Source organism: Myodes glareolus, chromosome 19 (assembly GCF_982192425.1).
Source record: "Myodes glareolus chromosome 19, mMyoGla1.1, whole genome shotgun sequence".
In the NCBI taxonomy this organism is placed as follows: domain Eukaryota; kingdom Metazoa; phylum Chordata; class Mammalia; order Rodentia; family Cricetidae; genus Myodes; species Myodes glareolus.
This window is the reverse complement of record NC_142044.1, coordinates 54826419-54853206: the sequence shown is the minus strand read 5'-3', so window position 1 is coordinate 54853206 and position 26788 is coordinate 54826419. Positions and strand designations below refer to the sequence as shown.

The 26788-nt window shown below is 39.5% G+C and overlaps 1 protein-coding gene across 4 annotated transcripts in view; it reads right to left on the bottom strand.

Moving 5' to 3' along the window:
* Cntn1 (contactin 1) overlaps positions 1–26788 on the bottom strand; it is a 304667-nt gene that overhangs the window by 57411 nt on the left and 220468 nt on the right. For 3 of the 4 annotated variants that reach the window (XM_048444803.3, XM_085678791.2, XM_048444802.3), the window contains 3 exons: positions 25125–25245; positions 5093–5251; positions 2476–2625 (listed from right to left, as the gene is read on the bottom strand). In XM_048444803.3, coding sequence (XP_048300760.1) covers positions 2476–2625; positions 5093–5251; positions 25125–25245 — 430 coding nt within the window. Of the gene's footprint in view, positions 1–2475; positions 2626–5092; positions 5252–10796; positions 12554–25124; positions 25246–26788 lie in introns of those variants that run through there. The other variant, XM_087899195.1, reaches the window with a different exon arrangement.

The window sequence follows — 26788 nt, the reverse complement described above, 5'->3', positions numbered from 1 at the left end:
GGTCAATGAAAGACTGTAAATTATCTTCTGGTGGACTGGTACATGTTGTAGACTGCTGAGATTTTTTTTTTTTCACAAACTAAGTGAAGCAGAGCAAACCTTGTTCCTGGGACAGAATCTTAGACTGGGAAGGAGACAGCGTGTTATTGCTGTGTTCTCTGATGGCATTTATAGAACGTCATAAGAATGTCAGAGAAGGAATACCATTTAATTAAAAATAATTAAGGAAAAGACTTTTAAAAGTTGATGCCAAAAGAAACTGGTTGGAAACAACATTCTTCTCACAGATTTTAGGTTCCATGTCTTTTTGAAACAGTTTTTCCAATAATGTAGGGATAGGACACTTAGACTGAAAATTATAGCTCTGCACAGTTGAAGTTATAAATGTATGACTCCTAGAAGGGCATTAGCTATAAATTATTTCCTAAATTCCAGTATAAGATAATCAAACTTAACCTTTCTGAGATTTAAAAAAAATCACTTCTACTAAGAGATTTAAAAATTACTTAAGATTGACCACCTACTAATTATATTCAGGTAATGAGTCCCTAGCTGAGCAGTGATGACACATGCCTTTAATCCTAGCACTTGGAAGGTGGATTTTTGTGAGTTCAAGGCCAGCCTGGTCTACAGGGCGAGTTCCAGAACAACCAGGGCAGTTACACAGAGAAACCTTGTCTTTAAAAACCAAAAAGAAAAATAAAAGGAAAAGAAAAAAAAAAGGGGAGATTCTACCGATGAGCAATGCCAAAGATTGTCTTCTACTCTGCAGACAATATTCTCTAAGAAAACTGGTGCTCAGAAAATATACTGATTACACCATAAAAAATCAATTCAACTCAATGAACAACAAATGGCCTAAACTTGAGACAGGTATGATGTTACAGTTGGAATATTTACCTAACCCAACTTAAACACTGGGATTTTCCTGAAATTTTATTCTGAAATGAAAGCTTGTTAAAACAAATCAAGTTTGATTTCTTGGTATGGAATTCTGTGGTCAAAACCGCCAGTCATGCCACGCTCCATTTGTTTTTCTTTGTTTTTCAAATCATCACACAGAGGCCACCATTGCACCATAGGTGGCATCTGAGGCAGCAATAAATAAGCAAACCCAAGACCTGGCTCTGTGGTGTCTGTGTCTCATACATTTCAACCTGGATCCCACCTTCCTTCTAGTGAAACCTCTGTGGTGTAGAGAAAACAGAATGTTCCAGGTCATTTTGTAGGGAACTATACGAAAACAGAAATTTCTGGTGACCTTTATTTTCACATTTCAGGTAAAAGATTTTAATCCGAGTTCATAAAGTAGATGAGTTTTCAGAGTTCTGCTTGAAAAGCTGTCCTAAAGACATAGTTCAGTGACTCGGAAAAGACATCTGGATTTGAAGTTTGAACTTACAAATATGAGCCTTGACTTAAATCAACTCTCTGAAAGGACCCAAGCCATTAATAAACACTGGGATAGGCTTCCCAAAACAATTCCTGGATTTCAATGATATTTTCATTTTGCAACTCTCATGTACATCTGATCAGCTGTGTAAAGCTACATAGAGCTGTGGATGATAATTCATTATGGCCATCCCCACGATATTAAAACTTTTAGTTCTATTTGGAAATCAGGTCAAGGAACTGGGGCAGCCAAAAATACGGATGAGTGATATTAATGAACCACCATAGAATTTTAATGGCAGTCAATCATCTTTTAAAATCTTTAACTCAAATAAAGCTATGATTTTTGGCAAGGAAAGTTAAAATATGTGGACTGAGCCACCCCAATTTCTTTTTTGATAGACAGGGATTAATAAAAAGAATAAATACTGTCAGAATCAGAACAACATTTTACCTTGGATACATAGGGTAAAGAAAGAATGGAGTATTTGTTAAAATAAAGGGTATTTAAATGGAATGGGTATTTAGCATAAAAATGTAAATCAGAATTGGCTTAGCTGCTATGAGAACCTAGTTAGAATGAAGCCTGAAGTTCAGAGTATATACTGCCTCTTACGTCATGACTCCTCAGTGCCATGACCCCATGAATCTTTACCAACTCCCTTGTTTCCAGACCCTTCCTGCCCTCTAACCCGTACCCATATATGCCAGTCACATGGGTATTCAGCTGTAAATGTTTTTGTGGTACACCAACATAGTGAATCTCCCAAATTGCTGAACTTGTTTAATCCAGTGTCTTTCTAGTGAAGATTCACAATTTACATTAAAAATTGTATATTCTACATACAAACTTTATTTGAATAGTTTCTGGTGGAATATCGTGAGAAATACGAAATTTATAGATTTTTATATAATGAATGTGTCTCCTGCAATAATATTTTAGTAGTTATTTTGTTGTTTGGGGCTACACACACATTTTTAGATGAACCACTGATGATGGAACATATTTACAAATGCATTCTAGTATGTTAAAGGGGTATTGGATCGTAAGCTTATGGAATTTACAAAGGTTCTTGCACATACCAGCGCCATCTGTTCTGATCCTGTTTGAGGGTATGCTGGGTTCTCCTGTACCTAAAGTATTGGTTGCGACCACTCGAAATTCATACTCCATCCATGGGATCAAATCCACTGCTTTTGCTGCCTCCATGTTTCCTTCGATGATTGGGGGATCTAAGTAAAATCAACATAAAATAGAGATTAGTAGTTGACTAAGTTATTTTTGTATCTAGAGTTGACACATATACGATGGGTTGGCATGAAACATCTATCAATGACAAATGCTCATTTGAAGGGAGCTAGAGAAGAGATTGATTACAAACTAGAGAAAGTGACACAGGGCGGTGCAATTTGCCTGTCTAGAAACCCTGAGGTGGGGGCTGGAACCCTAAACCTCTGCCAGGGTCCTAGTTTCAGCCTTGCTGCTAATCCATGGGCAACCTCTTGAGTAGAAAAGAGCCATTCCCTTGGAGCAAAAACAAGGGTGGTTTCCTAAGGCAGAAATTAGGTGAACTTCCACTAGTGTGGTCCATAGGCAACAGATGATTTTCGGCTCAAATTAAAAATGACACCGTGACTCATAGTGCTTGTAGGTTTTGTAGACTTTCACTGTCTGGAGCTGGGCTTATATGGCTATAATAAGTTCTCAGCAATCAGGCCACTCAAGGGAGAGTATGAATCATCATTAAGATGTGACCTTAGCTTGCTTATTTGAGACATGATAAAAATACACCACTAAGACAGGTCTATATCTTAGTTTAAGCTTGTTTTAAACATTTCTACATGATTTTAGTAATTAGCCTACACACAAATGCGTGTAAATACCTGTATACTAGTTGGAGGATTGTTCTTTAGACCTGCCTGGAACTCATTATGTCGATATTTTGGGGGAAATGTCATCTGTTTATGCATGTTTTTATACACACAGCCTTTGAGGAGGTGGTGCTCAGTGTCCAGTTTTCACCTTTATACTACCATGCATAGCCAAGGCTAGTTCGGGTTTCACCATGAATATGTTTTTCTTTTTAATACCAGTTTTGTCAATTGTCCTATCATATTGCAAGAACTTTGTTTAAAAGATTGAACATATATTTTTGACTTTCTTATTAGAAATTTGGCTTCCTCTTCTCTACGTTTTTATTATATGTGTTTTCTCTATCACATAGAGTTAGCATATGTGCTAAAGCTCACATATAGAAGGATTTTCATTTTAGATAATGGAAAGATGGCAAGCAAAGGTCTGGAGCAATCCAAGATCTCCAGCAAGTAAAGGAGGACAATTGGTTTGTACGATTCTGAGTGAGATGCCTACTCTTTCTATGTCTCTCTTTTCATCAACCATGAGAAGGCAGACTTCAATAGGCCATGGCTCAGAGGTGAATATAGCTTTCTCCAGGAGAGAACGACAAGCTGATCAAGAAAATAGCATCCAACAGGATGGGCAAATAGCTCAGTTGGTAAAATGTCTAACATGTAAACGTGAGGACCAGAGTTTGCTCTCCATCGTGTATAAACAAAATCAGGCATGTGAGCATACACTTGGAGTCCCAAATCTTTGGAGATGGAGATCTGGCAGCTACATGGAACTGGATGGTCAGTCACCCTAGACTAACCAGCAGACTTAGTTCCCAGCGAGAGTCCATCACAACACACACGTGGACGCTGCTGAGGAATGACATAATTGATGACTCTGGTCTCCATTTGCACAAATATGATTATGTATACACTAACTCATATCACATACAGACACAGAAAATAATACGTGAAATTTGCCTTTTGAGTGGTGAAGGAATGTATATCAGGCAAATATAAACTAATACTAACTACATTCTAAAGCACAGCCTTATGCTTTTCTGCCTACAGATAATCTTTGCTCTCACCATGACTGAAAGCAGCTTCTCTTGCCAGCGAATGGAGACTATTACAAAAAAACACCAGTGGTCGTAATTCTGAGAACTACTGATCACAGGGAGCCTAGCCCCAGTGAATATTTCTACAACACTGCTCCTGTACTCAAGGCTCAGGGAATATCAAGGAAAAAGGTGCAGAGAGACTGTAATAACCAAAGGACCAGGAAGTCTACCACATGTGAGACTGTGTCTCCTAGAAATGATTAGGAAACTTCACCCATGCTACCTCAATGACACAGCTGCCTAAACAAGACCTTAACAATGATAATCCTAGCAGACATGCTAATGTGGAAGAGAGAACTCTCATGGGCTCCACCCCTAGGCAAAGAACTACAGGCAACTAGTGACTGCATAGAGCAGTAAAATTAGCCTCAACCAAGGAACACCTCCTTATTGGTTATCCAATACAAATGCTCAGCCTTGAAATCGTATACATAAAGGAAAGACTAAACGAATATATAAATATATATGCTATAAAATATAAGTTTATATATAAAGTTATATGTATATACAAACTTGTATTTATATATTTATGCATTTATATGTGTGTATGTAACCATACTAATAAAATAAAAAGAGAGCATCAATCTGAGCAAGTGAGGGCATCATGGGAGGGACTGGAGAAAGGGGACTTTAGGAAGACTATGAGGGAGGAACAATTAAAATTAGGAGGAGACAAAGAAGGAAATTCGGTGGAAACATGAACAGACTAGTTAGACACCCAAACTTACCTGTCTTGGCATCTTTCCAATCATCTGAGAGAATAGTCTTGGTCTGGATGGTGTATTTAGAGATAGGACTGTGATTGTCTGAACCACGGCTCCATGTCAGTGCCACAGAGGTAGCTCTAATGTCTTCTATTCTCAGGCCACCTGGAGGGCCTGGGGGGCCTGGGATGAAAATGCGGGTAAGAACTCAGTGAGTCTCAGTTAGTGAAGTAAACACACATGAGGATACCCCAAAGCTTCCCTGAAGTTCTGCTAATCAGTGCCGTTTGTGTTGGTTGCTGCTCTTCCTCAAAGGTAGACAAAAAGTCGTGGTAGCACATTCTGTCTTGGCACACAGTGACTCCATGTGTCCCTTTTTAAGGAAGGCAGTAAATGTTGCTATTAAAACAGCAGTGGACCAACACTTACTCAGCCTGTAAAGACATTTGTCACCAAACCTTAAGACCCTAGTTCACTCTCCAGGATCCCCATGGCAGAAAATATGAATTGACTCCCAAAAGGTGTCCCCTGACCCACAGACACATGGAGTTGTCCTTTGACCTCTAGATGAGTGCTTGCATCCCTGAATAAATATTTCTCTTAAAATATACAAATAAAAAAATCCAGCACTTTACTCATGATAGAAGTGAAATTTTGATACAGAAAATGTAGCTGGCTTCAGCAAAACGAATACAAATTAGAGTGTGTTGAGCGTTAATGAATGCCTATTAGATGCATGAATCCCATATTTAGTTCAAATATAAGAATATTTGATTCAGTGTTTCATTCTCTCTCTCAAGAAAAAATTGAACATCTTACTGCAACCTATATGCCATAACATTAATCATAATGATAATCTATTCAATCTATTTTACTTGGATTTCTGAGAATCATTTTATATATGGTTTTGGCTATTAAATTTCCTATTAGTTAAAACAATAAAGATAAATTACATTGAGAGAGATTTCTCTACTTAAATGAAATATTGAAGATAACTTTCTACTTAAAGGCCCCTGCTCTGAAAATATCACATTAGATGTTCTAGAAGTCTTAGAACACAAGACTCCATGGTTGTTGAACATAAAACAGAGTTAAGATAGGTTTCCATAGGTACATCATTCTGTAGAAAATATGCTACCTATTTATTCTGCAAAGCAATTGCATCAGGCTGAAATGGATAGATCTTAGGGGTTTTCATGGTTCTTTAGCTTGAAAAGATTGAGCTGACCAGCAAAGTACTAAGAAGAGTCAAGCTGGCAAATGCCAGGGAATGGGTCAAGTTCTTCCTTTTCAGGTTTTGATTTTCTTCCCTTCTTGAAACTGAGGGCCAGAGGAGGTATTTCAAGTAATAAACTACAGCCATTATGTGCTGTTAAATCATTTTGGTTAAAAGACATCGAGTGCAGAAATTCAGAAAATGCCTCCACTTAACTCTCTCTATACCACTAAGGCGTCTATAACTGAATTGTGCCCATCAAATACAGCAACCAACTATTTTGTTAAGTTGCACTTGTTTTTATAGTGAGTTGTACTAAAGCACATGTCTGTCTTTATCCTGCAGCTATTGCTTCCCTTATGTTCTATCAAGTGAGTATGCAGCCTCAGTGGCTTTCGTTGTATATGTGATTTGTTTTTCTGGGGGACAGGCAACGTCTCACACCTTTTTCAATCTCAAGGAGGAAGTATTTGTGTGTCAATAAACACAATACACACCCTGTTGCTGGCAGTAACTTTTATTCCTTAGAATGAGATATATGAGCACAATAAGCGTAAACAAGTTTTTAAAATTCATCATCTATGAGTGTGCTTATATTTAACATTAAACAATCAAATATAGATATGTACATAATATAAAACACACTTGCTATTCAAAGAAAATACAATACATTTTTTTATATATATATAAAAACCAAACTGAAACATAGGACAGCTTGTGAATGAGGCTTACAGGAAAATCAAGTACTGAGCATAGCATTTCAGAGAACTACAACAGAAAAGCAAGACAAAAGAGGAGAGAAGCAGTTTTTAAAAGGAACATAAGATTTTACGATGCATCACAATTTTGCTGAGCATTAGAGTACAGCAATGTTAATCGGAACTAAAGGAACTCCTAGGTTAGCGTCTTCCTGCTCATGTGCACATCATTTCCCTGCTGTTTTTCTCTGAGATTCTTGGAGTTTCAGGTAAGCAATATCGCACAGAGAACGGATGATGATGGATATGTTAGTATATTTGTTAGGAACAATGTGTGCATCATAATTGTATTGAGTTGCTCAGTGTCTGAAAAACAATTACCAGGCAAATATATGGTAGTTATTTTTTAATGTTGTCTTGAATGCATGCCTGGCTTGTTAGGGTCCATTGGTGACCATATGGACGAAATGATCACAGCTGAAATCCTTATGGTAAATTCACTCTTCATAAACACACCAACACTGAGAGGCTGTATTACCAGGAGGTGGAACTGAGGGAGTGGATGAAAGGAGTGGCCAGCACCCCAAAACCCTTATGTGAAAATATTCTTTGCTATCTTTTATCTAATATAAAATAGACTTTTCTGCTTCATAACCTCTTAATATGAGCCTTAGCCTTTAATGGCTGTGCTATCTCTCTTAGCTCTCATTTATTTAGTTAGTTATTTCTTATATTTGTCTTCAAGATAAAGATTTCACTCAGAAGGAAAAACATCATAATATTAAAAAGTTGGAATTTGACAGTTCAAAATAAGCATGCCTTTAAAATTCAGATGCTAATTTAATGTGGTCAGGGTTTTTAAGCTTAGGGGTTCTTGCTTTCTCAAATGTAAAATAGGAGTAATGTGAGTTCACCGTCTAGATTGTCGTTGTGACTAAAATAGCAAGCTTAAAGAATTTGATTCCAGGCAGGCCTAGCCCCTCAGAACCCTTCGCACATGTCAGCTGTCACTATTGCTGCAAGCTTTCTAGGAGTTACGGCTCTGGGAAGCAGTGATTACTCTTAATAAGAGCTGCTAATTTATCATCGGAAAGCAGCAGGGACCCCAGAAAATGACGTGTTTTCTGTGGCATTTGATGGAAGAGAGGGAAAGTCCAGACTTGCACAACTACTGTGGAGCACGGAATTCTAGATGGCCTGAGCTGACCCCAGGCCAGGCTGCTGTGCTTCCCACAGCAGGGTTTGAAGCAGTGGATGTTAATGTTACTTGGTTGGTTATTTTTTTTTTCCCAGAATGACAGTGCTGTGGTAGAAAATGAGACAAAGAAACTGTTTAACCTACAACAAAAGAAGGCACCCAACAAGCAGAGCCCTCTCCTGAGCCTCTTGTTAAAGGGATGTGGAGGCACTGAGAGTATACATAATTGTGCCTTTTAGGTCCTTGGGGGTTGCACACAATTGTGACTTTAAGGTCCTTTCCTCCCTTCCTTTCTCCTCTTCCTTCTTTTCTCTTGTCACTGTGAACCCTCAGTAAATCCTTATGGGAAGAACTGACATCAGGGACTGCACAAGCAATGGCCAGAGCACACATTTTCAGCATTTGCTGTATAGTCAGCATTTCTTAGAACATCCTCATCCAGAAGAAGACAATGTCTATGAGCATATTTTCATCTCAAGGCTTCATTATCACAAAATATAAAAACTCATCATTTGGAAGGGGCCTTGGAATTTGAATTATTTTATTCTTCAGTTTGTTTCTTTCCTTTAATTATTAAAGATGTGAAGTGGCTTTCCCCAAAGCTCATGGGCAACCCCAGAAGTGTGTGTGGGGTAATATTTGTAAGAGCCAGAAGTCTGAGGAGACCAGGACAAAGATTGATAAGATGGACACATGAGCCTTGGCTGCCTTCAGAAAGTAGATCAAAATTAAAGCAGTCACATCCCAGCCTTGAGGTGGGAGAGGTTCATGGTTTCCACCATTTACTCAAATGACACTGAAAGGCAGTTGTTGCTGGGGGTGGGAGAAAGTCAGCTTTCTTCAAAGGTGTAGCATCTGGTAGGTCAGTCATGCTGCCGTGGGTGGTTCAACACCCACAAGTATATACGCTTCACAAATTAAAGAGGGCCTGAAGTTGGGAAGAGAGGTTGTGTGTGGGGGGGTCTGCAATGGGTTGGGGGAAGAGTAGGGATACATATGATCAAAGTACATTGTATGCATGTGTGACATTCTCAAACGTTAACGAAAGTATTATATGTAAGAAAAGTACTTAGAGCAGGTGATGAACTGATATATTTTTGTGACTAGTTCTAGCAAAGTCAAGTTATTAATTTTTCTTACCACTATTAAATACTTGGGGAGATGGAAACAGTAGAAAAAGAAGGGAAGGAAGGAAGGAAGGGAAGGAGGGAGGGAGGGAGGGAAGGAAGGAAGGGAATGGAGGAAGGGAGGGAAGGATGGGAAGGAAGGAAGGAAGGAAGGGAAGGGAGAGAAGGAAGGAAAGGAGGGAAGGAAGGAGGAAGGAAGGAAAAGAAGAGAAGGAGGGAGGGAGAGAGAAAGGAAGGGAAGGGAGGGAGGGAAGGTGGAAGGGAGGGAAGGAAGGGAAGGAAGGGAGGGAGGGAGGAAAGGCGGGAGGGAGGGAAGAAAGGAAGGGAACAAAGGGAGGGAGGAAGGATGGGAAGGAGGGAGGGAGGGAGGGAGGAAGGAAGGAAGGGAAGGAAGGAAGGAAAAGAAGGGAGGGAGGGAGGGAGGAAGGAAGGAAGAACATGGCGAGAAAGAGATGGAGAAGAGAATAAAGTTGATGAAAGCAGTTTTCTGGTTTTCTCCCTTCTCCGACTTCAGTTGCCTCACATCCTCTCCAGGTCTTCTGCGCTGCATAGTTCTGAGCTCATGTCACATCTCTACAGACAGGCTGACCTCTCTTTCCTGATCCCGCCAGATGGTGCCAGGACAGTCTTGGACTTGACTAGGCGTATCTTCCTGCACTACTCAGAGGCATGGACATATACTGCTCTTCCGGTTCTACCACCGGCTCCACCCTTTCTGTTTGCCATTCCCACGCTCTTTCTCTCCTGTTTTCGTATCCTCCAAGATTGTTGACAGAGGATGCTCTGAGCCATTACCCTTCATCCTTGTAGGATAAAGCACAGCTAGGTACCAGCGTCCTTCCCACAGGCACTAGGAAGTCCACAAATGACAACTGAAGCTGGTTTCAGGTCTGCTATGAAGGAATATAGAACTGTCCATATCCAGGAGGTGGCAGAGAGTCTCTCATATGTCACGTCCATAGTTTCTTTCACTAATTTACTCTTGGACCTTAACCATTTTATTACTAAACCATTGGCTACTGGTAGATGAAGAAAGAACCAGTGCTCTGTGCTCCTCACTGCTGGTATTTGTGTATTTTGTAAAAGAATTCTCGTCTGGAAAGATGGTTACCAGAACCACTTGAGCAGTCCGAGACAGAATGCAGTCATGACAGGTGGCGAACTTTCTCAGCACAGTGTAACTAAATTGGGGAATGTCAATTAGAAAGCCCAGATCATGTGTCTGCAACGTGAAGGGTTTTCTAATGCTGCCCGCTAAACATTTCCAAAGAGCCAGTGTTATATCACCTATTCTTTAAAACACATGACTCCAATGTGGGCATTCTCTTCCCTCTGAAAAGTGGCCAGTTTGTAATTAAAAACAAAATGAAACAAAACGAAACAAAAACAGCAAAACAAGACATCGCATCACAGGACATATTCTGTATCCGCTGTTCATGTTTACCAAAGTGATGCAGTCAGGTGAAAAGTTTGAAGAGGCTGAAAAAAATCATCAAAACCATCATCTTTTATTTGATTAAAACAATCTCAAAATAAAACTAGTCAAGAGAGAAGGAAATATGTAAATTTTAGCTGACCAAATGCTTCTCCTTTACCAAATAAAAGACCCTTCATTACAACAGGCTTGCTAATACCAGAAAATGTGTGAGGATAATGGCAATTTGTAGTGCTATAAAATCAAATCAGAGTGGCGAGCAGCTGTTCAAGTTTTAGCAGCAATAGGACAGAAATAAATACTAAACATCCTCTGACATTGATTTAAAAAAAAAAAAAGAACTTCTACCCCAGTGAGAAATAAGATGGAGGAAAGAGGAAGTTAATGCAGCTAAGAAACCTTTCTTGTCTAAACATGAACAAACCCTTTCCTTTCGTGAGATTTCTTTCTGAATTTTCAGTCTTCATTTTCTTGTCTGGTCTTAGAGGTATCACTTCAGATACAGACTACATAAGAAAATGCCCTAAGTGGAGACTCACATGTGTTTCCCTGGTGATATTTATAGACACACACACACAAACCCTCAGAATAATTTTAAATATTTACTAAAAAAGAAATTTACGTAGGTAGTACTTTATGCCAAGCACATAAAGGATATAGAGGATGCGCATAAGAGATCCAGCGATCCTTGGCCTCTGAAAATCGTTTGCAGTACAATCACCCGTGTGTAATTATCCAAGAGTAATATACACATCCATAAATGGTTCCTGAGCTTTTCCAACCACAGATGAAGTTGCTGGGGACACAAATCACTAAATTAAAGGACTAAATAATATCTCATTGCTAGACATAAAACTACCTAAGAAGAGCAAAGTTACTTCTTGGAAAAACGTTGAGAATTTTAAGTTTAAGTTTGGATTCTCTTCAAATAGAGAAAACAGAAGAAATGCAAGCAGTCCTATGAAGAATTGCACAGCCAGTTTCAACCTTCACTTCAGCTCAATCCTCATTCAAACCCCAACCTTCCCCCTGAAGGAGAAGGCCGAGACAGATCATGGTAGGAGCGATGACAGTTTAACATGAAAGCACGCTGTTGAAGAAGTCGCCATCTTCCTGTGAATCTCACCCTAAACACTGTCCAACTTCTCTTCCCCAAAACAGACTTTGCTCCCAGACTCTTGAAGGTCACGATCCCTGGCTTATAGCTGTTTCTCAACTGTTTCTCCAAAGTATGGAAGACAGCGGTAGATAAGAAAGTCACTAGTAGTATGGCCCCACTCAGCTTGCACTCCAATTAAAATGATTGGTGAATTGGACAGCAACACTTCATTACCTGTTGTAATAAATTAAACAGCTCGTGTAGCAGCAACACTCCCCTTTTTATATGCCATCAGTTCCTCTTAACTTTGGGGGGTAATGGGCTAACTTCAGAGATGGATAATATCAAAGAAAAACAGGGTAGGAAACATGGGACTTTTGCTGGGCTAGTATATGATGCCTTCGGTTAGTATGCTAGGTGTTGTTTTCAGGTGTTAGTGAAGCTAATCCAGTATTTTAACACATCTCACGTCAATGCATGTTAAGTCTCAAACATCCTCTACAAACTAGGATGGGGAATGGAATGGTAAAAGCTACAAGGTTGGGTTAATTAGTCAAATCTAGCTTGGCACTTTTTTTTTTTTTTTTAGTTTGGGGGATGAAGGGCTTTCACACAACAGGTGAGTGTCCAGATCACCAGGTTGGAGGCAGGCTGGCACAGACGGGGAGAAAGGGGTCCACCATGTTTTTCTTGCCATCTTTTCTCTTTTTACCTGCAAGAGGAAAGATTAATGCTGAAGGGAATGTCCAGATGCCCAATTTGGGCAGGAAATCACCCGCTTTGGGACTTGCCATGTGCCCTTGACAGTGGAAATCATGAATAAAGAGCTACCTAACTACCAAAGATCTTTGCCCAAAGGAGAGAAGCTGACACAGTGGGCATTGGTCCAGGGACCCGCCATTCCCCCTCAGCACTAACTGAAGTTGGTAAGTACAAGAGTAGTAACTAGAACCCGCTGTCAAAAGCCACAGAACTTACACCCAACTCCCCCCTCCACACACACACACACACACACACACAAAGAAAGATAACAGAAGAAAACAAAAACAAAAAAAAAAAGAAAGAAAAAGGAGCAAAGAAAGTTGGAACTTCTGGATTCTAAATTTCATTCTGCCCAGTTCAGGTCTACTTATTAACAGATATGTGCTGAAGACGTGTAATTACAAAAGAAAAAGAAAGAAGAAAGAAATATTTTAGATTTAAATTCTAAGAGAAGTATGTCCATAAAAATGTATACTAGTATTCCCCTTTGTAAATTTAGCACCGGATGCTCACTGACTGGGCAGCCTGAGATCTCTTATTCTCAGTGGAAGCAATGAATACTAATACCTATTTGCCTGATGCTGAAGGCCAGAGCATTCCCATCACTGAACACCAAGCTTTATGTATATGTTAATGAAACTATATAATTAGAAAAAGGCTTTGGCGTCCTGTACCATTGCAGAGTTGCTTCTCTGGGATTTGAGGTGAGAAGTGTCGAGAGAGAGGGGCTGGAGCCAGTCACATAGGACGTATCCTCCACATTGAGATGCCTTGGTGTTCTTGTAGGTTGTTTAAATCCAAGACCCAGAGGAACCTAACAATTTAGATCGACAACAGTCTCCAAACTTGGAGAAATTCTTGAGACAGAGATAAAGCTTTCTCTCCTTGAGAGACACTAGGAATGCTGGGAGCTGCTACTTAGAGGCATGTTCTTTAGGTCCCCAGAACCCAAATTCTTCAATATTCACAGAGGGCTCCTATCCTCTGGTTTATCACAAGCAAATTCTTAGTAAGTATTGAGAATTCATTAGATGTGCACACTTTATCCATTGTTATACCCAATCTGTAAAAATCTATGTATTTATGGGCTACCATGCACCACGTGCATATATGACATCATGCTTGCAAGAAGGTAAGTATATGAATCTCTGCACACATTTACCATTTCCTGATGGAGCAAACACTTGAAACCTTTCTTCTAACTTTTATAGAAGCAAAAATAAACCCAGCACATTATTCGCTGCTATATTTTGGCTGTCAAAGGAGTAGTGCAATAGAAGACCCAAGCCCCATTCCTTTACCTGACCTTAACAGGACACCTGCTGCTCTCCTGTTCCCTCCCCATCGCACACTCATCCTTCAGGAAGTTTGTGCTGGGTGCATTTTCACAAGGAATATATTTTTTTCTAGAAATAATACACATCTTATAACTAGGTGCATTTCCTAGGAATTGTGTGGATTTCAAGTTTTCCCTGCAATATGGTTACTTTCTTAAGGATTCCAATGCCCTTTGGAACACAGGGTGCTGCTCCGGGAATAAACTGAGGAAGGTCTACAAAAGTCCTTTATGTCCTGAGCCACAGTGTGGCTGTTGCTGACAGAAAGCCCTGGGCAATTAGCAACTGAAGCGGTTTATTTCTTGGGAAAGAGTAATTCGGGGTTTCTGTTAGAATTTGCTGTTACCTGTGAGAATATAGAAAACAGTAAGTCCTCATAATGGAAAAGCTCTCTGACAGGGAAACGTGTCAGAACTGTCTTCCTGTCCTTACCTAATGAGAAATCATAGCGCTAAAGTGGACTTCACACAGTGGGATCATAAAACCACTTTGAGAGAAAGTGGGGGACACTGGAAGTGAAAAGGCTGCCTTTGTAGGCATCAAGAGAAATTCTAGACTCACTTCTCCAATCTTTAAACACTCCTCCTTTCCCTCAGAGTACAATATGCTTAATCCCAGGAACAGTTAATAGAGCGATAGGAACCAAAGCATTAAACTAATCATTGCAGCTTCACATATTGTGAGCAGGTAACAGCTTTGTCCAGGCGTCCTCCCTGATTTTGTGTTCCTAGAAAGCAATGGGAGATCCCTATTTTACCAGAGTCAGGGCCAGTATGCCGGGGGGGAGCACCTGGGGGCAGGTGAAAGCCAGCATGCCCATGGCATCCCCAGGACAGAAATGCACTTTCTCAAAACTAAGTGTGGCAGGCGCCACAAAAGAAAATGGTTCTGCTTGAGAGGGATTTTACATAAGCAAAATTTCCCATGGATAATTTTCTACAGTAAAGCTGATTCTTTTGTCATCTTTTGTTCAATAAAATAAGTGGAAAAGTGATGATGTTAATGGAATTATCATTTTAAATAACCTAATACCGAACTATTTATCTTAATTTGGTATTATTAATAACTGGTGGCACTTGGGAGAATAATTTGATCAAATTTATATAAAGAATGTGTTCCAAAATTGCTAGAGATTAACATTTCAAAAGTCCATTCTCTAATTTGTTTATTTGTTCATTAAATATAAAGGAGAGAAAGGTGAATTCAATATTTTAATTTGGAACATCAGCATCCGCCATGTTCTGGTGGTGCTATACTGTGACAGTTGAGAAAGTTTTCTAAAATTCCTCTTGTCGATGAAATGAGATTAGTAATCCCAGTGCTACCCATAACAGAAAGTTTGTAAAGAGCATGCAGGAAATGTTTGTCCTTTGTAATTTGAAACATTTAAAAAGATTGTGTGTGTGTGTATGTGTGTGTGTGTGTGTGTGTGTGTGTGTGTGTGTAGAGGGCACATTTTCTTCTGAGATAGATTCTCTCACTGGCCCCGAACTCACAAACTGGGCTATGCAGACTTACCAGTGAACCCCTGGGACCCACCTCTGAGACTCCATGACTTTGAGATAACAAATATAATCCACCACCCTTGCATTTCTAAATCTATGTTCTGGAGACCGAACTTAGATTCTTAGGCCCTTTACCAATGGAGGTATCACCCTCACTCACTTTGAATGTTTATTCTTCAAGAATTATTCTTTTTTATTCCATGACTATGTGCATGTCTGTGTGTGGTTATTTGCATTAGCGATGCTGTCTGAGGAGACCAGAGATGTCAGATTCCCTAGAATTGGAATAATAAGATGTTAAGAGTCAACTAACATGAATGCTGAGAATCAAAGGCAGGTCCTCTACAAGTATAGTGTGTGCTCTCACCTCCAGATCAACCTTCTCAGCCTCATGACTTCAAACTATGTGAAGCATGTGTTAGTAACACAAAACAAAGGCTACAGGAAAACAGAGATCAATATTCAAGTGAAATGTTTGGGGGCCAAAGAGAAGATTACAAAATGAAGCAGCAACACTACCTGATGTAGTATATTTACTATTTTTGCTATTGTATTTATGTTATGTAGCATTAAGCTACATAACTGGAAAATGTAATGTAAGTTAGCAGAATTTTTCTTTGTTATTAGTCCAACTATGCACACACTATGGGCAGTAATAGAGCTGTCAAATCTATTTGGTGACTTTCTATAGAAGTAACATTAAAAAAAATAGAAAAGGGCCTTCATCTGAGTTTCCATGTTGACTGCTTATCTCACTAACTGTATTTGAATCAGTGTTCCATTATTTTGCATTACAATAGTCAATCTATATGGATCATTGGCATCAGATTGTCTTGACTCAAACCTTGCTCTTCTACTAAGTGCCTACATTGTCATAGCATCTGCTACATAGTGCATAATGTTGAAAGACCTGGATAAATCCAGATCCCCCTAGCAGGAAAACAGAGCCAAAAATCTAGCAGGAAGAGAAGAATCAGAAATCTAGGATTAGCCAATTTCAGGGTTTCAGGAACTACCTGAAGATAAAGGTAGATTGTAATCTTGAGAGTAATCTTGAGAAACAGGGAGATTCTCCCTAGTAATTATCACCCCCTAGTAATTATCACCCCCTAGTAATTATCATTGGTATAGGAACTAGCTGATTACAACCTTGAGAATGATCTTGAGAGGCAGGGAGTTGCCCCCTTGTAATCATCACTGGAATTTTCAGAATTTTCTGTGACACCCTTCCTGCCCCCCTTTCGGATTACTGGATTACTGGGCTGCGTGGTTTCTTCCTATAAAAACTACTTCTCCCAGTCACTCGAGGTCAAACTCTTCCCCTGTGTGGGTTATGAGTCGCGGCCCCAGTGCACTGGTTCCTGTCTTGTCGTCTTGTCATTAAACCTCGTGTGATTGCAGCAAGGACGGTCTCTCGTGAGTTACTGGGGGGGTCGCGTTATTCCGAGGCTTGAGTGAGAGTCTTCCAATATCAGGGGTCTTTCAATGTATCCTTCACAATATAGCATGGAATCATATACATTAAATTATGTATATACATAAATATATATATATAGCTTTTGTCTGATATTGCTAGTCTATACCATCATAATATAAAGATTGAGTTGCAAAATCAATGATTCTTCAGTATAATTCAAATTATCTTCTAAAGACGATCCATTTGATCTTTATTTACCTGCAAGACTTTTAGGTGCCATTCATTATCTGTGCGTGCTCTAAAATGGATATAATTTGCATGATCCTCAATTTAATTCGGCATTACTGTCCAGTGAGGACACACACATAGAAACAAAATGTGTCTTAGCACTACAATGGACATTGAACAGTCACAGGCCCTCGAGGTTCTTGACTGCTTCAATTTTTCTAGTCCTCAATTATTTTTTAAAGGAAGTTGTGCACACAGATCTACAGAGTAATGAGAAATTCCTTTCATCAAAATCTGGCCAGTTTCTCAAAGACAGACACTGAAAGTAAGTCATTTTTCTTCAACTTACACTGAAAAACATAATTTCACAGCTAATGCAGTTTAAATCACAGTAGTGCTTGGGAAAGTTTTTCATTGAGTTTTAAGAACATATTAAACAGGACAGTAAGTTCTAATTTTAAACAGCCAGCCATTTTCTACATCCTATGCTTATTCTGACCAGACCTATACTCATTTCCAATGTTCAGCTTTAGTAGGAACCGCTATGGAGAGATGCTCTTAACAGCATTTTCTTGACCTGAATTAGTTGATTCTCAGAAGAAAGGGAAATGCTTAATTTCTGGGCCAGATTCGCTATTAATAGCCAGTGTAGCTGTGGTTTAGTGTGGAGTTGGGCCAAAATGCTTCTGAATGGCGCCTAGTTGGTCCTTTTTTCAGCCAGTGTGGGCAGCAAGAGCCATTTTGCTGTCTCTGTGCTGCAAGGCTGATGAGCCAGCACCTCCAGTCTGTCTCTGTGGCAAGATTGCCTTGGCCAGAGCAAGTGGAAAACTCAGGCTGTCATCCAAGAATCTGAGGTGAAATGTGTATTTTCTGGCCCAGATATTGCAAAAAGCTACCTCTTTAGTTTCATTCAAGCTGGACATTGATCCTTTTGCCTTTACATATTTATCTCTTACCTAGGTCTCTGTCCATGCTCTGTGTGTGTTTGTGTGTGAGTGTGTGTGCATGTGTGCGAAAAGTGTGATGTGTGTGTATGTGGTATGTGTGGTGTGTGTGTAATGTGTGTGTTTTATATGTGTGTGTATGTGTGTCTTAGGAAGTTGCATTTATACCTGCACTCCTCATTTGACATATGTGTTACATGAAACCTTGGTGCCTGTTCTCCCCAACTTTCTGAGGAATAAAATGACGTGAGGTTCCTTTGAAAGAATTTCAGCCTAGTTTATTATTCAATAATATAAGTCAGATGTAAGGGCTCTATAAAATAATTGAATATTTATGACAAATTCTACAGAAATTTAATTTTTGACCTACCTCAAAGAATTCTACAAAATTTAAAAGATTTTTTTTTTGAGCCCTATTGCATTCACTGATATACAAGATCCCTGATTTTCCATTTGGAATCCTAAATAACTCAGAAGTTGGCAACTTAACCTTTTATTGACCAATAATCTAATGGTTTATTTTGGCTGTCCAGTTGGCAAGACCTAGCATCACCTGGTATTCAAGAGCCTCTAGACTTTCCTGACAGGAGACTTATTTAGCTTAGGCCATTGAGGTGGGAAGTTTCACCTTAACTGAAGGCTGCACCGTCCTGTGGAATGAGGCTCTGCACTGCATAAAAAGGATAAAACAAGCTGAAAAACCAGGGAATGCTGGTGCCTATGCAGACCCGGAGGGGCATAGAGGCCTCAGCCCCATGTCGCTTTGTTCCCACTTGCCATGAGAGGTGCAGGTTGCCCCCCCCCCCCGTGCTCCCTGAGGTGATCATGCCCCCTGGCATACTGATTCACCATAAGGTCACCAACTGCAATCAACAAAGCCGGGACCGGTTACCTGCCCATTGAAAACGTGAATATACTTACTCTGAGAATGTGAATTAACCAGTACAAATCCCTTAAGATAAACGCAGTCACTACATAGTTATGATGGTTGAGCCATATTCCACTGAATTTCTTTAACCATTCAACTACTGAATGGCACTTAAGTTGTTTTCAGGTTTTAGTATTTTAAATGAAGACATTATGAGCATCTCATTCATATTTTGTGTATCTATGTGTTTCACTTTTGATACTTGTCATTTTTATTATAAATATACATATTTATTGCATAAATTTTTATGTCTGTGGGATAGACACCTTGAGTGCAGAGGCCAGATCCCAAGGTAGCACAGCCATATGCTCAGAGCCACTATTTTCAGCATGGCTGCTCCCTCGGAAATTACTTCACTCAGATGTGAATGAGTCGGTTTGCATTATTTTTAAATTGTAGCCTTTTTAATGAGTCTGCAGTGGCATTTCCCTGGATTTCCGATTTGTGTTTTCCTAATGGCTCATCATGTGGGACACTTGATGTGTTTATTTACAGTTTCTGTATTCTCTCATCAGTGAGATGTCTGCTCACATCTTTTGTCCGGTTTCATATTGAGTCATTTGGTTTCATGGGCAAGGAGCTGTTTGTAATTGTCCTGATATATCTTGTTCCTCATTGTGTAGACAAGCATGTAGAGAATGGCTATCCTTCTTTCAGCACATTGATGAGAATAATCCATGATTGTATTAGCCCTATATTGTTACATAACAAATTATCCCCAAAACCAGCAGCTTTAAGACAAGAAGCACTACTATCTCTCATAGTGTCAGTGGGTGGATGAATCATTCTGTAATGCCTGAGCTGAGTGGTTCTTGATCAGTTTCTCTTGGTAGCTGAACGCTACAATCAAGGTACCAGCAAGAGTCACATGTCCTCGATATCTCCCTCCAATCACTGGTAAATCAGCTCATGGCATGGGGGAAGCACATTCCCTCCTCCTGTGGACTTCTCCATGGGGCCATTGATATCTGCTTCTGATATGGCAGCCTTCAGTTCTCAGGCCGCGGAACTGGAGCAATATTGTTCATCACTGATCTTGAAGCATCACTTCTGCTGACCCACAGAGTAAACAAGCCAACAGAGGTTATATTCAGGTTGCTGAGCCAGAAACAAGAGTCACTGGGGGCCATCACGTGGGCCAGCATCCTGGTCATCTTGTTACTATTGCTACCAAATAACATACTGTTCATGTACCATTGCATCTTTGTGAAGAAGATCCTTTTCACTGGGATTGCTTGTATAACACTGTATTCACTTTTGGTTTCCTGAAGTTTTATTTTTACTTATTTTTTGTGATTCTTGAACAGAAGGGATCCTGTTTGTCCCTGACCTTCCCAAATTTGTCTACATCCTGTCTTGGAATGTGATTCTCTCCTCTTTCGTTTATTTTTTCCTATTAATTCTACTGGAAAACAAGAATTTCTTGCTATATTCTCAGTGTCTTTTCCAAATATTTTGCATTGGATCTAGCAATATTTGAAAGGCTAGTGTCAAAGTTCTCATATAAGTCATTCTCCTGCCTCAGATCCTCAAGTAGCAAAGCCCAGAGGTCCATGCCACAGGCTCAGCTACATATTCAATGTCTTTATCTTTTTTTAATGTCTAATTTTTATTCTTTATGATGAAATATGATTTTTTCAATTGTGACTTCCAGCTTTCTGATCCAACCCTTGTCTGTCACCGAGGTGTTATCTATGGGATTTCTGTTTTCAACAACTGTGCATCTATACTACTTAAAGGCATTTCTTCTCCCTCTTAACTCCTGAATTTTTATAGTTTTTTAACACCATTTTGACTCTGAATAATTTCCCAATTTCAGCATGATTATTTTAAGTCGTACTTTAATAACTCTCCTCTGAATGTTGGCAGGAGTTGTGTTGTTTTCATTTTCTCCTCTTGAATCTCTTATCGCCACATGCTTCCTTGGCTACTTGGTGTATCCTTTACATAATTTCATACTTTATTTATCAGTTTGTTGGGATCATGAGAGAGCTGAGTGTAAGACTCTCTGGATTAGGGAGAATCGTCTTTTCTTTTTGCCAGGGTTTTATCCACGTCTTGAATTTTGTGTACTGAAATTCTCGAAGCATACTGCCTGAAGTGCAAAGCCTCTTGTAGAGCTAATAGCTATGAGGCATAAACATTGCAGGAATATTTCCAACATGGATGACAGAAGTGATAGAAAAGACAGCTTGGGGGGAGTAAAAGGTCTAGGTCTGTGCGAGCCCCAGTTTCCAGCTTGAGTAGAACTGGTGGATCAGGTTCTGCACAATCATTTCTCTTGTCTTCTTTAAGCCACTTTATACAGAATTCGTGTTTAAATACATTCAAGTTTGTTCTTTTAACAGACGATGTCTTCTGCCTAAACACTGGTGCCATTTTGAAGAGTTGTTTTCAGTCAACAGTGCTGCCTTTTCCCTAATTCCTTAGACTTCACCAACATGCAGAAGATTAGCTCCTCTAAGCAGGATGTCCCACGCAATAGCTCCCGTTACACTCTCCTGTACTGTTTCTTTAGAAACTGCTTAGGTTTGCATACAGTTTGGATTGTTCCCTGAGACTTTACCTGTGAGAAGTTTGGTTTCCCAATGGTGGAACCTTTTCAAAATAGAGCCTATCAGGAGGTATTAGGTCACGGAGGGTGCTTCTTTCTGTTTGTTTTGATAACAGTCTCATGGTATGAGTCACACACACACCTGAGTGAGATGTGTTGTGACCTTTCTGTGTTATAAATGTCCTTCACTGCCCAGCAGGGCTGAGCCAGTGACAGTGTGGGGCTTCCAACCTCATAAACTATGATGTATATAAGCCTCCTTTCTTTATACACTATCCTAGCTCAGGTATTGAGGTATTACATTAGAAAACAGACCCATAAAAAGGTATTTAGATTTAATTAATTGTGTCCATTCTTAATTAATTTACAATAACAATAAAAGGCATGCTCTATTTTCTGGTAGATGCTACTTTCATGAAGCTTCATGCATGTGCCCACTCCTTCATTAAAATTACATGAACATACAAATGCACACCCACATACATGCACACAAGTTGTGGGCCACTAACATTTTCAGATCTGCATTCATTTTCTTCAAGCTAATACATGAAGAGATTAATAACTTATGCAAAATTATGAAGCTATGGTGTAATAAAACTTTGTGATTTGGAATCATTATTAAGTGGGATAAAGGTTATTTGAATACAACAAATGGCTACTAAGCAACTATCAAGTGGGCAGGCTATACAACAGTGATTCTCACCCTTCCTAATGCTGTGATTCCTTAATATAGCTCCTCATGTTGTGATGAACCCCAACTGTAAAATTATTTTCATTGCCACTTCGGAACTCTAATTTTGCTACCATTGTGATTTTTAGTGTAACAACCTGTTCTCTGATGGTCCTACATGATCCCTGTAACAGGGTCATTCCACTCCCAAAGGGGTTGCAACCTCCAGGTTGAGAAGAGCAGCTATAAAACATGATGCACTGATCAGAGAATGACTCACACATTCCGGGCAGGATGGAGTGGGATGCATGTGGTTTCATCGTACCACACACAAGAGTATACTACTTAAAGACCATGAATTACTTGTATCTGAAGTGACCCATTTAATATATTTAGATTGTTATTGACCTTGACTAGCTGAAAGCCTAGAAAGAAAAACTTCAGGTAAGAGTGGGCTGCTATACACTCCATTGTGTTTTGAGAAATGGGTGTTTGTTATTAACAAATAATAAATGGGATTCACACTGGTGTTCCAATTGCAACTTACAGTCTATGTAGACGAAGACAAGCTGGAACTCACAGAGTTCTTCCTGCCTCTGCCCCCACTCTTCTGAGAATAAAGAGATGTGCCACCATGCCTGACTCAAATTTATATTCTAAGCATGCTTTTGGTTTCATTACATGAAGCTTATTAATTTTTTGTTCTTTACCATAAAATAAATAATTACACAGCTAATGACTTCCTGAACTAGATGCAAAAGTACAATTAGATGGATATGTTACTAAGAACATTATTTATCAGACACAATATCGAGAATTGTTTATCCCTTCAGCCGTTATTCCAAATGTATGAGACATTTAGAAGTTCTGTAGTGTGCGCACTGTGACATACATCAGCTCTGTCTACTGGTTACACATAACAGACACCTTTCTAGTGTTCGAGAGTCTGTGACATACATAAACTCTGGAGAACTTAGTCTGTCTACTGGTTACACATAATGGACACCTTTCTAGTATTGGAGAGTCTTTGACTGAGCAGATTTCATGGAGAAGACATCCATTCCCCTGTGCAGCACCCACCACTGCCAGGACCTGAAATGCTGCACTGTGCATCTCCTGAGTGCACCTGCTAGACTCTTGCCAGGCACCTTTCTCCCTAGAACCCAAAATTGCCATACAAAATGTTTCTTTTTTAAATTTCCACATATTACCTAGTATAGCATCTTTCTAAAATTAGTTTTGTCTCTGTAAAGATATAAACAATGGATTATTATTAATTACTAAGCTTGTGTACATAAAACGCCTTCTATTATGTATGCCAATATCACCATAATGATCTTATGATTCTGAGAACATGGATGTTCATGCATTGCTACATGAACCCTCTGGTAGCACTGATTCTTTTTCTTAAAATACGTTAAGTGATTCTAGTAAGATCCCCACTTAAGGTCCTGTCAAAAATGGACTTGTAGCTAGTGTCTGCTTAGATGACTTGTGAAGGTGGTCAGTGCCTCAAGTAACAGTTTACTGGGAATGGAGAGGCTGAACTCACGAGAAGTTCTGTAACCTGGAACTGTGTAATGGAGTTTTCTTAATTAACTTGTAGTAAATGGTCTGCGGAATGGATAAACGAGCTCATCTGGATAAAGAAATTTCAGTCAGGTCCTTGCTACCCCTACACAAGACTGAAGGATTTTCAGCATTGCCTGCTGTTGGTCAAGGGTTCAATCTTTGTTTTTGCTGTTCCAGAGGGGAATTCAGATGGGTATGAGCCTGTGAGGAATTCACTTGTACAAGCCCCAAATATTTTATTTACTAAGTATTTATCTCATTTTCAAAAATTGTCATAAAAATAAGCACTTAAATAATGTTCAAATGTTAAAAGATAGTAAGTGCAAAAATTTTAAAAAATTAAGAAAAAAGTAGTCATAAAAATTTCACAGGCTTATGTGACTTACTAAATATTAGTCAAAATGCACAAGATTTTTATAGTAGACAATAATAAGTTATACACAAGTTAATATGAAGGGATAGAAATTCTAAAGGCTCAGAGAAGAACTAATATGTGAGTCACCAGAAAAATCCTAGACGAATACTTGAGCAGGCTTTGAAGGGTGATAAAATTTGGGCAACAAATGACATAGAAAGAACATTAAAAGAATACTGGGTCAAAGAATACATATGGAAATACTAAAGCATTTTGTGAGCTGCTGGGTATTTGGAGATGGTTACAGGAAATGGGAAGACATTAAGGTGAAGAGTCTGCAGCCAACCCCTGGAATGTCTTTGGAACTGAGCTAAGAGGAATGCCTTCCTTGTGCAGGCAGTGAACAAGTGGAGAACAGTTCCCAGCTAGCTCTCATTCCAAGTCATTCTCCTCCACAGCTGAGGGGCAAAGGGATGGCGTTTGCCATACACTCTTAGTTCATCACATTCTCGTTTACATCACCTACGCCAGCAAAAGCAGTAGTAGAAAACAAGCAGTAAACAGCGACATGGTAATGCATCAATCCACATTTAAGTTCTAAGACAACAATAACAAATAGATCACATTTGTGGTTAAGGTAAGTAATGCCCTCAATTTTTCCCCAATTGAAGTAAAAAGCTGATTGTATTGTATCACGCACTGAGAAGCATTAGAAGGAAACATGGAGCTTAGTGAGTGTTTTAGCTTTAAACACAGTCAGTAAGAGACTTGTGGTGTGACTTTCTAGAAGACACATGGTCAGTGGCACAAACAGAATGAGTGCTTTTACTACTTGTCTAGGGAAAGCCGTCCCGAGCTGTGGGGAGGAAACCAGAAACACATCTGCAACACAGAGTCGTACTGTAAACACATGAGCATCTGGATATCCAGGGTGACCAGAAGACTGTTCGAATTACAAATGTCGAATACATTTTGGGGTTTGTTTTCATCTGAATCATTGGCAACTCTTACCTCGCACAACAAGGTCAGCGGAAGCGGAAGAATTGTCCACGATGGTCTGTGCCGTGCAGGTGTACCTTCCGGCATGTTTCAGCTGGGCGTTGCGGATGAGAAGCTCCCCGTTGGCATCGAGCTATGGGCAAAACCAGCGACTGGTCAGTCAGTGCGTTTCCATGAACCACACAGCATTTAGGATATGGAGGTATATTGCTTTCTCCTATGAGGAAGCATCTGTGACAGACCTGACAAGTACATGTTCAACTTCTGCTCCAGCCTCAGCTTTCCAGTTGGAAACTAAAGAAACAGAACTTCAGGCCTTTTGGACTCTGGTGTCTTTGGCATTCTGTCAGTTAGCAACACTGAAGAGAAGCCAATGATGGACTTAGTTGATCAGTAGCTTTTTATTTTTTATTTTTGAGAATATTATATTATAATATTTCCCCTTCTTTTCTTCCCTCTAAACCCTTTCAGGTACCCCTCCCATTCTCCTTCAAATTATTTTTTATCACTAATTGCTATTGTGTGCACATGTGTATTTACACACACACACACACACACACGAATATCTTGTTCAGTTCATATACTGTTACTTGGTTCTTGGTACTTTTAAATAAAAACGTCAGCCTTTAAGTATTTTAGTGATATCAATGAGGGTAAATAAAGGTTTCATGACTGAGAACTGTTAGCTTAGCTTTACAAAGCTGAGAAAATTGACCAAATTCAAGATGTCCCACAGTTCATCTTACGAAGATGATAAAATCTTACAGAACTATCCAAATGGATGGTGATTCTACTGTAATGTAACTTGTCATCAAATTATAATCTACACAAGGATTTGGGTCTTGTTCAAGACTCTTCCCAGTGTTAAGAACATACATATGTCTTCTGCTTGGCCGTAGATTCTACCGCATGCTGAGTTCTCTTCTGCACACATCTTCAAACATTTGGATGTGTGCCCTTTACATGGCTGAGGAGGTGGAGAGTCAAAGCTACTAATGTTCTGGCTCATTTGATCCCAGTCACAAACCCCCATGCCTAGTAGAAGCTTAAATTGAAGCCAATTAAGAACCAACTCTGTCTTAAATATTAGATCCTGAGTAGGCAGTGACAGGCTCATGCAAGAATTGCAAGAACGTCAAAACACAAAACACAGACTCATTGCTCTATATCTGGTGAAGGCATGTTGCTGAAACCCCACAGGAGGAAAGCGGAGGGGAAATCTCCATATCCTTTCTAGTGTGTGTGTGAAATAGGTTCTGACATTTTTACACAGGCAGCTAACACTTTCCATCCTCAGGAGAGGCCGGGGCTCTCTGCGGTTGATAGAACGCTTACAAAGCAAGTGAAGATCACGGGTCTCAGCACATTCTCGCCACAAATTAGATGCAAATGTTCACTTATTTTCACTAAAAGCCACAGCTTGGCTGCATCACAGTTTCTTCCCTTCAGATGAGGAGAGTTGAATCACATCCTGGAAATTGTGATAGCAAAGTTCGGGGGATATTCCAGCGTGTATATGTGGTTGACCACAGAAGTCTCCCAAGTTTTAAGTCAAAAGACTCACAACATATAAATGCCCATTCCTTACTTCCTCCTCCACTATACACTAACTGTAAAATAATTATTGCAATAAATAAAAATTGAACTATTACTAACATATATGAACAAATCAACCC